Source organism: Ranitomeya variabilis, chromosome 1 (assembly GCF_051348905.1).
Source record: "Ranitomeya variabilis isolate aRanVar5 chromosome 1, aRanVar5.hap1, whole genome shotgun sequence".
NCBI lineage: Eukaryota > Metazoa > Chordata > Amphibia > Anura > Dendrobatidae > Ranitomeya > Ranitomeya variabilis.
In genome coordinates, this window is record NC_135232.1 from 543,927,586 (window position 1) to 543,941,376 (window position 13,791).

At 40.4% G+C, this 13,791-nt stretch overlaps 1 protein-coding gene across 3 annotated transcripts in view; it reads left to right on the forward strand.

Annotated features, from left to right (window-relative positions):
* The window catches only part of LOC143766920 (protein S100-A1-like), a 107,225-nt gene that overhangs the window by 60,543 nt on the left and 32,891 nt on the right, over positions 1-13,791 (forward strand). Inside the window, exon 4 of one of the 3 annotated variants that reach the window (XM_077254922.1) lies at positions 6,307-6,441. The exons of the other annotated variants lie outside the window; for them this stretch is intronic. Coding sequence (XP_077111037.1) covers positions 6,307-6,415 — 109 coding nt within the window. The 3' untranslated portion in view covers positions 6,416-6,441. Of the gene's footprint in view, positions 1-6,306; positions 6,442-13,791 lie in introns of those variants that run through there. 3 annotated transcript variants of the gene reach the window in all.

Consider the following 13,791-nt stretch of genomic DNA (forward strand, 5'->3'; position numbering starts at 1 on the left):
TTAAGAACGTCATATCCTATATAGGAGACTAAACATCTTAATGTGAACAGGTGATATAGTTAAAAACACATTTGGATGCATGCACCAAATTACGCTGATAAGTAAAATGAACAAATTCATTAACATTATACATATAAAGAATACAAAAACAATAGCTTTTAAAGGAAAATAGCCATATCCAATTTGTCATTCAGTCCGATAGCGCCCTGAGCGTTTGTTTCAATGATCCACCTCGCTTCACATTGCAGCAGCATTTTTCCGCGATCGCCCCCATTTTGAGGAGTTTTTACAATTTCCAGACCCGCAAATCGCAATATATTCGGGTCTGCACAATGAGCTTCACGTATGTGTTTTATGAGGCGAGGACAGCCCTTTCCAGATGAGACCGAATTATAATGTTCTCTGAATCTATGGAACAATGGGCGAATAGTCTTGCCAATATAAAAAAAATGGCATGGACATGTAATTAAATAAACTACATATTGTGATCTGCATGTTATCAATTGACGGACTGTATGACAAATGGGGCCGATACGAATGGGATTATCAAGCAATCTAAACTGGCAATAACTACAGTTTCCACATTTGTGGTTACCTGTAGGTTGTAATTTCTTTAGCCAATTAGAATTTTCGTTAGCTGTCAAACGATTTTTTACTAAAAGATCACCCAAATTCTTTGTGCGTTTATAGGCGAAAGTTGGCTGGTTCATTGTCAAAGATGATAGTTCCCTGTCAGATTGTAAAATATGCCAATTTTTCTGTATAGCCGCATAAATTACTTTATTCATTGGGCTATGCATGAACGTAAATACAAACTTATTATTGGCGCTATCAGTATGAGGATATTTAGATTTGTTGCGGCTTTTAAGCAAGTCGTTCTGTTCTAATTTTCTGACCCTATTTTCCGCTCTGGATAATATTTTAGGGGGATAATTTCTTTTCAGAAAATTGGTTTTAAGCTCGGTTATTTGTTGATCAAAAGCTTCCTCATTATTGATAATTTTCCTATATCTGACCATCTGGCTGTAGGGTATACTATTTTTTGTGTGAAAAGGATGAGCGCTATTAAAATGCAATAGACTGTTTGTCGCTGTGGGTTTTTTATATACACATGTATTGATTTTACCTTCTACTATTTCAATTTTGACATCAAGAAATTCTAGCGATAACCCCCCAAAACAAGCAGTGAATTGCATATTATCTTCATTATTATTATTCAAATAAGAAACAAAATTCTCAAAGTCCTGTTTTGAGCTATCCCACACGATAAAGACATCATCCGCAAACCTATAATAGGCACGTATGAACCGCAAAAAGGGATTAGTGGTTGAGGTTATATATTTTTCTTCAAATACTGCAAGAAACAAGTTTGCAAATACACACGCGACGGGCGTACCCATCGCGGTTTCGGTCTGTTGTAAGAACCATTTATTAATAAACCTAAATGCGTTATGCGATAAGACAAAGTCCAGGCTTTCAGTGATAAAATCAATGAAGTCCTGGTCTTTGTTACAATTCTGCAGGATCATACTTATAGCCTCGATGCCTTTATCGTGGGGGATACGTGTATACAAATTGACAATATCAATTGAGACTAATGAAAAAGTGGGCTGCCAATCCAAAGTACGTAAAGCTAATAAAAAGTCCCCAGAGTCTTTAACGAAAGAGGGAATTTTATGCAACAGGGGTTTGAGTAGCCAATCAAGGAATTTGGACATGGGTTCCGTTAAGGAGCCGATGCCAGATATTATTGGTCTTCCGGGCGGTCTAGTGGCATGTTTGTGAATCTTTGGCAGACTGTACCAGTTGGGAATGGTAGGATGTTCAGGAAGTAATTTTTCCGCTTTATTTTTTAGTAATACACCTTTTGTTACATATTTATTCAATAATTTTCTCAATTTTTCTTTGAATTTCAAAGTAGGGTTAGATTCCAAAGGGGCGTATGTAGATTTATCATTCAACTGGGACATCGCTTCCTCGATGTAATAACTTCTGTCTAGAATAACTATATTACCGCCCTTGTCCGCTTTCCTTATGATTGTATCATTCCACTGTTGCATTTCATAAATAGCGCTCTCTGACATAGAACCTTTTAAAGGAGGTACAAAATCTACGTTTATGCCACCCATTTCACCAGGGAACGTTGTGGACTTGTTCCAGGACATGGTCATAAAAGATGTGGAAGCCATCCTATATCGGCATCCCCAAAAAAATTTATCCAAGAAGGAAGAGAGTGCTATTTATGAAATGCAACAGTGGAATGATACAATCATAAGGAAAGCGGACAAGGGCGGTAATATAGTTATTCTAGACAGAAGTTATTACATCGAGGAAGCGATGTCCCAGTTGAATGATAAATCTACATACGCCCCTTTGGAATCTAACCCTACTTTGAAATTCAAAGAAAAATTGAGAAAATTATTGAATAAATATGTAACAAAAGGTGTATTACTAAAAAATAAAGCGGAAAAATTACTTCCTGAACATCCTACCATTCCCAACTGGTACAGTCTGCCAAAGATTCACAAACATGCCACTAGACCGCCCGGAAGACCAATAATATCTGGCATCGGCTCCTTAACGGAACCCTTGTCCAAATTCCTTGATTGGCTACTCAAACCCCTGTTGCATAAAATTCCCTCTTTCGTTAAAGACTCTGGGGACTTTTTATTAGCTTTACGTACTTTGGATTGGCAGCCCACTTTTTCATTAGTCTCAATTGATATTGTCAATTTGCATACATGTATCCCCCACGATAAAGGCATCGAGGCTATAAGTATGATCCTGCAGAATTGTAACAAAGACCAGGACTTCATTGATTTTATCACTGAAAGCCTGGACTTTGTCTTATCGCATAACGCATTTAGGTTTATTAATAAATGGTTCTTACAACAGACCGGAACCGCGATGGGTACGCCCGTCGCGTGTGTATTTGCAAACTTGTTTCTTGCAGTATTTGAAGAAAAATATATAACCTCAACCACTAATCCCTTTTTGCGGTTCATACGTGCCTATTATAGGTTTGCGGATGATGTCTTTATCGTGTGGGATAGCTCAAAACAGGACTTTGAGAATTTTGTTTCTTATTTGAATAATAATAATGAAGATAATATGCAATTCACTGCTTGTTTTGGGGGGTTATCGCTAGAATTTCTTGATGTCAAAATTGAAATAGTAGAAGGTAAAATCAATACATGTGTATATAAAAAACCCACAGCGACAAACAGTCTATTGCATTTTAATAGCGCTCATCCTTTTCACACAAAAAATAGTATACCCTACAGCCAGATGGTCAGATATAGGAAAATTATCAATAATGAGGAAGCTTTTGATCAACAAATAACCGAGCTTAAAACCAATTTTCTGAAAAGAAATTATCCCCCTAAAATATTATCCAGAGCGGAAAATAGGGTCAGAAAATTAGAACAGAACGACTTGCTTAAAAGCCGCAACAAATCTAAATATTCTCATACTGATAGCGCCAATAATAAGTTTGTATTTACGTTCATGCATAGCCCAATGAATAAAGTAATTTATGCGGCTATACAGAAAAATTGGCATATTTTACAATCTGACAGGGAACTATCATCTTTGACAATGAACCAGCCAACTTTCGCCTATAAACGCACAAAGAATTTGGGTGATCTTTTAGTAAAAAATCGTTTGACAGCTAACGAAAATTCTAATTGGCTAAAGAAATTACAACCTACAGGTAACCACAAATGTGGAAACTGTAGTTATTGCCAGTTTAGATTGCTTGATAATCCCATTCGTATCGGCCCCATTTGTCATACAGTCCGTCAATTGATAACATGCAGATCACAATATGTAGTTTATTTAATTACATGTCCATGCCATTTTTTTTATATTGGCAAGACTATTCGCCCATTGTTCCATAGATTCAGAGAACATTATAATTCGGTCTCATCTGGAAAGGGCTGTCCTCGCCTCATAAAACACATACGTGAAGCTCATTGTGCAGACCCGAATATATTGCGATTTGCGGGTCTGGAAATTGTAAAAACTCCTCAAAATGGGGGCGATCGCGGAAAAATGCTGCTGCAATGTGAAGCGAGGTGGATCATTGAAACAAACGCTCAGGGCACTATCGGACTGAATGACAAATTGGATATGGCTATTTTCCTTTAAAAGCTATAGTTTTTGTATTCTTTATATGTATAATGTTAATGAATTTGTTCATTTTACTTATCAGCGTAATTTGGTGCATGCATCCAAATGTGTTTTTAACTATATCACCTGTTCACATTAAGATGTTTAGTCTCCTATATAGGATATGACGTTCTTAATTCATGCACCTGGACCCGTGGAAGCGCACAGGCGCGAAACGGCCGTCGTCCTCTTGCCTCCCCTTGCACTCCTCTCCTCACCAGCCGCCTCTCCATTATATGTCTGTGAGTGTATGCTCTGAATAAAGGACATTTTTTGTACAGCATCATCGGGTGAGTGCCACTTCTCTTTCTTCACATTTTGGATTTGCATTGCTGCTGATGTTGAGCACCGCCCCAACGCTATTGCTTAAATGCACGCCGTAGTGGTTCTAAATTGAGTCTTTTTTTGTCCACATTTCAACGTTTGGAATCTGAGATTAAGGCAAGTTCCACGTGATATTTAATCTGTGGTGAAAACACCTGGTGCCATTCTATCTCTACTTGCACAAGAAAATAGAAGACATACAAGACTACTGATTATCTCCCCCGATCTGGGGCTCCACGCCAGATCTCACCCCGTGGGGTCAAAATGATCACAAGAACGGTGAGCAAAAATCCCAGAAACCACACAGGGGGCCTAGTGAATGACCTGCATAGAGCTGGGACCATCGTAACAAAGGCTACCATCAGTAGCACACTACGGCGCCAGGGACTCAGATACTGCAGTGCCAGACGTGTGTCCCTGCTTACGCCAGGACATGTCCGGGCTCATCTGAAGTTTGCTATAGAGCATTTGCATTATCCAGAAGAGTATTTGGAGATGTCATATGGTCTGATGAAAGCAAAGTAGAACTGTTTGGTAGAAACAAAACGCATCGTATTTGGAGGATACAGAATGCTGCATCCAAAAAACATCATACCTACTGTGAAGCATGGGGTGGCAATATCATGCTTTGGGGCTGTTTTTCTGCAAAGGAACCAGGACGACTGATCCGTGTACATAAAAGGGTGAATGGGGCCATGTATCGTGAGATTTTGAGTGCAAACCTCCTTCAATCAGCAAGAGCATTGAAGATGAAACGTGGATGGGTCTTTCAGCATGATAATGATCCCAAGCACACCACCAGGGTAACAAAGGAGTGGCTTTGTAAGAAGCATATGAAGGTCCTGGAGTGGCCTAGCCAGTCTCCAGATCTCAACCCCATAGAAAACCTTTGGAGGGAGTTGAAAGTCCGTGTTGCCCAGCGAGAGGCCGAAAACATCACTGCGGAGATCTTCATGAACGAATGGGCCAACATACCACCAACAGTGTGTGCCAACCTTGTGAAGACCTACAGAAAATGTTTGACCTCTGTCAATGCCAACAAAGGATATATAACTTTTGTTAGTGCCCAAATACTTATTTTCCACCATAATTTGCCAAATAAATCTTGCCAAATCAGACAAGGTGATTTTCTGGATTTGTTTTCTCATTTTGACTCTCATAGTTGCGGTCTACCTATGATGTGAATTACAGGCCTCTCTCATCTTTTTAAGTGGGAGAACTTGCCCAGTTGGTGGCTGTCTAAATACTTTTTTCCCCCACTGTATATACGACAAACAAATAAATATTCTCCTTCTTTTAAGTTGTCAATGAAGGTCCCATATTCTATCCCCTTTCCCTCATTCTTGTTGGGCAACTCAGACTCTTCCCCCAATTAATACCCTGTGTCATTTACGTATACTGTTGCCATTATGAATGCCTGCAATGATTTTTGGAGCTATGTTTTGCACACCTTAAATATATGTTAATCTCCTAGTGCTTGAACTATGGTTGACCCTCCCAAATGAATAGATAACACTATATAGATTGATAGGACCTTGAAAATATCTCCCAGTTACCTTTTTACCCTCTGGTGTAAGCCTCACTGTCCTATTTTTAACACCACTATCCTTATAATTATTTGCATTAATGGTTGTCTGGTATTGTAAATATGCTTTTCCCATCCTCCTTATATGGGAATGTAAAATGATTAATATATCCCAAGTGCTCAATATTTGATTCCATAGCACGGATGATTCCAATTGCCAATAAAATTGTTGTGATTCTTATACCCAGAATCTGGAAATTTTGACTTTCAATTCTTGCTTCATTTAGGATTCTGGAAAACAAGAACAAGAGCGGCATCAAATTCTTATCAGTTATATCCTTTTACATTGATCTTCATGAACCCACTTATCCATATCCCTCCTTTCCATGCATTTGACACCTTTTTTGTCTACTCTTTGGACTTTTACCACCTGCTCACTCAGCGCCGTTGTTACCATGTAAGGTGACTAAGGTCCTGCCCAATTTGCATCCCATGATGATTTGGGTATGAAGTTTTTTACCATTACCCTGTCCCCTAGTTGTAGTTTTATTGGGGTCTTGCCAGATTCTTCCTTTGCTTTTGGAGTCATATTGCCAGCTGCAAAGTGCAATTATTTTTGTACCTGGTCCTGTAACTGTGTTAAGAATTTTTCCTTCTCTGCACTTTCTCTCATGGGTGTACTAAGTTTGGCATCTGCAGGACAGCAAAAGTTCATTACTCTACCAGTTATTAATTGATATGGGGTGATTGCCGTGTCCTTTGCATCTGTTCCCCTTATTGCCATTAGAATTGCTGTCAGGTGACAGCCAACTCTTTCCAAATTGCAAGACCATTTTCTTTAGTTTCTCCTTTAAAGTCCTGTTCATTCTTTCTACTATCCCAGATGACTGAGGATGATAAGGGACATTAAATTTCTATTCTACGGTCAGCATTTCACACATATCAGTCATGACTTTTCCTTTGAAATGTGTGCCTCTGTCTTATTCAATAACCTTTGGAAATCCCCACATTGAGATAACCTCCCTCCATAATGCCTCTGCTGCTGCGGTAGCATTGTCCTTCTTTATGGGTAAGGCTTCTACCCATTTGGAAAAAATATCAACTACCACAAGCAGGAGCACTTGGCACGGGACCAAGAAAGTCAATTTGTAATCGCTCCCATGGCCCTTCAGCCAAAGGTATCCGGGAAAGCACAAGGATTTTGACCCTTTGGCCTAGCGTTCATTTGGGCACATATTAAACATTCTTGGATGATTTCTGCAATGGTATTTTTCATGTTCTCCCACTAATATTTCGCTTGAATAAACTTAAAGGTACCCTCAATGCCCATGTGTCCTGTCAATATATGATTTTCTTTAGAAATGTCCTTTTGGTATTGATATGGCACTTCAAATTTAGGGCCTTCTAAAGTTTCTCTTAGCAATAGATCATCTTGCATAATATATTTTAGGGGCTTTTCTGTTGATTTCTCCCTAATTCTGCATTTAATTTGAAGCAAAATGTAGTTCTTATCTTGTGCTGCTGCCAAACATGGTGTAGGTACTTTAACAACAGGGACACATTCTAGTTCAAGTTCTTCTTTGTTGTTGTCATTAACTCCTTTCTGACATTCGACGTACTATCCCGTCCATGTGGGCCCGTATGACCATGGACGGGATAGTACGTCGAAGCCGATTGGCCGCGCTCACTGGTGGTGTCCGGCTGATCGAGGCCGGGTGTCAGCTTATTATCACAGCTGACACCCGGTACTAAATGCCTGGAGCGGTCACGGACTGCTCCGGGCACTTCAACCGCCGACACCCTGCGATCAAACAAGATTGCAGAGTTTCGGTGGCATAGAGAAGCATCGTGCTTGGAGGGGGCTCCCTGCGTGCTTCTCTGAGACCCTCAGAACAACTTGATGAGATCGCGTTGTTCCGAGGGTCTCCTCCCGGCGGGCCCCCCGGATCCAAGATGGCCACAGGGTCCTTTCGTGTCCTGCAGGGAGGTGGCTTCTCAGTGACTGCTAAGAGCAAGCCAGTGCTGTGCAAAGTGTCAGATCAGCGATTTTACTTTATACAGTGATGTCCCATCCTGGAACAATGTAAAAAAGGAAAAAAAAATATTATACTGTGCAAAAATATTTTAAAAACATTCCTAAATAAAGAAAATAAATAAATATTGTTCCAATAAATATATTTCTTTATGTAAATAAAAAAACAATAAAAGTACACATATTTAGTATCGCTGCATCTGTAACAACCCAACCTATAAAACTATCCCACTAGTTAATCCTTTCATTGAGCACCATAAAAAAAAAACGAGGCAAAAAAACAATGCTTTATCATCATACCGCCGTACAAAAAGTGGAATAACTTGCGATCAAAAAGACGGATATAAATAAACATGGTACTGCTGAAAACATCATCTTGTCCCGCAAAAAACGAGCCACCATACAGCATCATCATCAAAAAAATAAAAAAGTTATAGCTCTCAGAATAAAGCGAAGCAAAAACAATTATTTTTTTTATATAAAATTGATTTTATTATTTAAAAGTGCCAAAACATTAACCCCTTAAGCCCCGAGGGTGGTTTGCACATTAATGACCGGGCCAATTTTTACAATTCTGACCACTGTCCCTTTATGAGGTTATAACTCAGGAACCCTTCAACGGAGCTTTTCGCAATTATGACATTGTTTTCTCGTGACATATTGTACTTCATGGTAGTGTTAAAATTTCTTCGATATAACTTGCATTTGTTTGTGAAAAAAAAAAACAGAAATTTGGCGAAAATTTGGAAAATTTCGCAATTTTCCAACTTTGAATTTTTATGCCCTTAAATCACAGAGATATGTCACACAAAATACTTAATAAGTAACATTTCCCAAATGTCTACTTTACATCAGCACAATTTTGGAACCAAAATTTTTTTTTAGTTAGGGAGTTATAAGGGTTAAAAGTTGACCAGCAATTTCTCATTTTTACAACATCATTTTTTTTAGGGACCACATCTCATTTGAAGTCATTTTGAGGGGTCTATATGATAGAAAATACCCAAGTGTGACACCATTCTAAAAACTGCACCCCTCAAGGTGCTCAAAACCACATTCAAGACATTCATTAACCCTTCAGGTGTGTCACAGGAATTTTTGGAATGTTTAAATAAAATTGAACATTTAACTTTTTTTCACACAAAATTTATTTCAGCTCCAATAAAAAATCATATTTTTTCACAAAAATGATTTTTCACCCCCAATTTTTTATTTTCCCAAGGGTAAAAGGAGAAAATGGACCCCAAGAGTTGTTGTACAATTTGTCCTGAGTAATCTGATACCCCATATATGGGGGTAAACCACTGTTTGGGCGCATGGCAGAGCTTGGAAGGGAAGGAGCGCCATTTGACTTTTCAATGCAAAATTGACTGGAATTGAGATGGGATGCCATGTTGCGTTTGGAGAGCCCCTGATGTGCCTAAACATTGAAACCCCCCACAAGTGACACCATTTTGGAAAGTAGACCCCCTAAGGAACTTATCTAGATGTGTGGTGAGCACTTTGACCCAACAAGTGCTTCACAGAAGTTTATAATGCAGAGTCGTAAAAATCAAAAATATTTTTTCACAAAAATGATCGTTTCACCGCCAATTTTTTATTTTCCCAAGGGTAAGAGAAGAAATTGGACCCTAAAAGTTGTTGTGCAATTTGTCCGGAGTATGCTGATACCCGATATGTGGGGGTAAACGACTGTTTGGGTGCATGGCAGAGCTCGGAAAGGAAGGAGCGCCGTTTGACTTTTCAATGCAAAATTGACTGGAATTGAGATGGGACGCCATGTTGCGTTTGGAGAACCCCTGATGTGCCTAAACAATGAAACTCCCTACAAGTGACACCATTTTGGAAAGTAGACCCCTAAGAACCTGATCTAGATGTGTGGTGAGCACTTTGACCCACCAAGTGCTTCACAGAACTTTAAAATGCAGAGCCGTAAAAATAAAAAATCATAATTTTTCACAAAAATTATCTTTTCACCTCCAATTTTTTATTTTCCCAAGGGTAAAAGAAGAAATTGGACCCTAAAAGTTGATGTGCAATTTGTCCTGAGTACGCTGATACCTGATATGTGGGGGTAAACGACTGTTTGGGCGCATGGCAGAGCTCGGAAGAGAAGGAGCGGCGTTTGACTTTTCAATGCAAAATTGACTGGAATTGAGATGGGACACCATGTCGCATTTGGAGAGCACCTGATGTGCCTAAACATTAAAAAACCCCACAAGTGACACCACTTTGAAAACTAGACCCCCCAGGGAACTTATCTAGATGTGTTTTGAGAGCTTTGAACCCCCAAGTGTTTTACTACAGTTTATAACACAGAGCCGTGAAAATAATTTTTTTTTTCACAAAAATGATTTTTTAGCCCCCAGTTTTGTACTTTCACAAGGGTAACAGGATAAATTGGACCCTAAAAGTTGTTGTCCAATTTGTCCTGAATACGATGATACCCCATATGTGGGAGGGAACCACCGTTTGGGCACATGGCAGAGCTCGGAAGGGAAGGAGCGCCATTTGGAATCCAGACTTAGATGGATTGGTCTGCAGGCGTCACATTGCATTTGCAGAGCCCCTGATGTACCCAAACAGTAGAAACCCCCCACAAGTGACCCCATATTGGAAACTAGACCTCCCAAGGAACTTATCTAGATATGTTGTGAGAACTTTGAACCCCCAAGTGTTTCACTACAGTTTATAACGCAGAGCCGTGAAAATAAAAAATACATTTTTTTCCACAAAAATTATTTTTTAGCCCCCCAGTTTTGTATTTTCCCAAGGGTAGCAGGAAAAATTGGACCCCAAAAGTTGTTGTCCAATTTGTCCTGAGTACGCTGATACTCCATATGTGGGGGGGGTAACCACTGTTTGGGCGTATGGCAGAGCTCGGAAGGGAAGGAGCACCATTTGGAATGCAGACTTAGATGGATTGGTCTGCAGGCGTCACGTTGCATTTGCAGAGCCCATGATGTACCCAATCAGTAGAAACCCCCATAATTGACCCCATATTGGAAACTAGACCCCCCAAGGAACTTATCTAGATATGTTGTGAGAACTTTGAACCCCCAAGTGTTTCACTACAGTTTATAACGCAGAGCCGTGAAAATAAAAAATACATTTTTTTCCACAAAAATTATTTTTTAGCCCCCCAGTTTTGTATTTTCCCAAGGGTAGCAGGAAAAATTGGACCCCAAAAGTTGTTGTCCAATTTGTCCTGAGTACGCTGATACTCCATATGTGGGGGGGTAACCACTGTTTGGGCGTATGGCAGAGCTCGGAAGGGAAGGAGCACCATTTGGAATGCAGACTTAGATGGATTGGTCTGCAGGCGTCACGTTGCATTTGCAGAGCCCATGATGTACCCAATCAGTAGAAACCCCCATAATTGACCCCATATTGGAAACTAGACCCCCCAAGGAGAACTTGGACCCCAAAAGTTGATGTTCAATTTGTCCCGAGTACGCTAATACCCCATATATTGGGGTAAACCCCTGTTTGAATGCACGGGAGAGCTCGGAAGGGAAGGAGCACTGTTTTACTTTTTCAACGCAGAATTGGCTGGAATTGAGATCGGACGCCATGTCGTATTTGGAGAGCCCCTGATGTGCCTAAACAGTGGAAACTCCCCAATTCTAACTGAAGCCCTAATCCAAACATGCCCATAACCCTAATCCCAATGGTAACGCTACCCACACCCCTAACCCTGACACACCCCTAACTCTAATTCCAACCCTAATCCCAACCGTAAATGTAATCCAAACCCTAACCCTATCTTTAGCCCCAAACCTAACCCTAACTTTAGCCCCAACCCTAATCCTAACTTTAGCCCCAACCCTAACTTTAGCCCTAACCCTAACACTAACTTTAGACCCAACTCTAGCCCCAACCCTAACCCTAGCCCTAACCCTAGCCCTAATGCTAACCCTAGCCTTAACCCTAACCCTAGCCTTAACCCTAACCCTAGCCCAAACCCTAGCCCTAACCCTGGCCCTAACCCTAGCCCTAACCCTAACCCTAGCCCTAACGGGAAAATGGAAATAAATACATTTTTTAAATTTTATTATTTTTCCCTAACTAAGGGGGTGATGATGGGGGGTTTGATTTACTTTTATAGCGGATTTTTATGATTGGCAGCTGTCACACACTAAAAGACGCTTATAGCAAAAAAGGTTTTGCGTCTCCACATTTTGAGACCTATAATTCTTCCATATTTTGGTCCACAGAGTCATATGAGGTCTTGTTTTTTGCGTGACGAGTTGACGTTTTTATTGGTAAAATTTTTGGGCGCGTGACATTTTTTGATCGCTTTTTATTCCGATTTTCGTGAGGCAGAATGACCAAAAACCAGCTATTCATGAATTTCTTTTGGGGGGGGGGCTGTTGTGAACTATATTTCTTGGCTCCCTCTTGTGGTTACTAGCGGTATTACACTTGGATCATCTTTCTCCAGGTTGGTACCCACCTGGTTCGTTAGGCCTTGGGTGTTCCTATTTAGACTTCCTGGAAACTCAGAAGTCTGAGTTTGTTTTTTTTTCTTCTTCCCCTTTTTCCTCTGAGTGGCTTGAAGCTCTGCTGCAGACATGAATGTTCAGACTCTGATTACTAGTGTGGATCAGCTTGCTGCACGAGTGCAGGGCATTCAGGATTTTGTTATTAGTAGTCCTATGTCAGAGCCTAAGATACCTATTCCTGAGCTTTTCTCTGGTGACCGATTTAAATTTGGGAATTTTAGGAATAATTGTAAATTGTTTCTATCTTTGAGACCGCGTTCGTCTGGAGACTCAGCTCAGCAAGTTAAAATTGTTATCTCTTTCTTGCATGGCGACCCTCAGGACTGGGCTTTTTCATTGGCGCCAGGAGATCCGGCATTGGCAAATATTGATGCGTTTTTTCTGGCGCTCGGATTGCTTTATGAGGAGCCCAATCTTGAAATTCAGGCAGAAAAAGCGTTGCTGGCTATCTCTCAGGGCCAAGATGAGGCTGAAGTGTATTGCCAAAAATTTTGGAAATGGTCCGTGCTTACTCAATGGAATGAGTGTGCTCTGGCCGCAAATTTCAGAAATGGCCTTTCTGAAGCCATTAAGAATGTGATGGTGGGTTTTCCCATTCCTACAAATCTGAGTGATTCTATGGCTCTGGCCATTCAGATAGAACGGCGTTTGCGGGAGCGTAAATCTGCTAATCCTCTGGCAGTGTTGTCTGAACGGACACCTGACTCAATGCTATGTGATAGAATTCAGACTAGAACTGAACGACAAAATCATAGACGTCAGAATGGGTTGTGTTTTTACTGTGGTGATTCTACACATGTTATCTCAGCATGCTCTAAACGCCTAACAAAGATGGTTAGTCCTGTCGCCATTGGTAATTTGCATCCTAAGTTTATTTTGTCTGTAACTCTAATTTGCTCATTGTCTTCCTACCCTGTAATGGCATTTGTGGATTCAGGTGCTGCCCTGAGTCTTATGGACTTGTCGTTCGCCAAGCAGAATTGATGCTACGCCATTGGCGGAGAATAAACCGCAGTATTGGACACAAGTGACCATGTGTATGACTCCTGAACATCGGGAGGTGATTCGTTTTCTTGTTCTGCATAAAATGCATGATTTGGTCGTTTTAGGTCTGCCATGGTTACAGACCCATAATCCAGTTTTGGATTGGAAGGCAATGTCTGTGTCAAGTTGGGGTTGTCAGGGAATTCATTGCGATTCCCCGTCGGTGTCTATTGCTTCTTCTACTCCTTCTG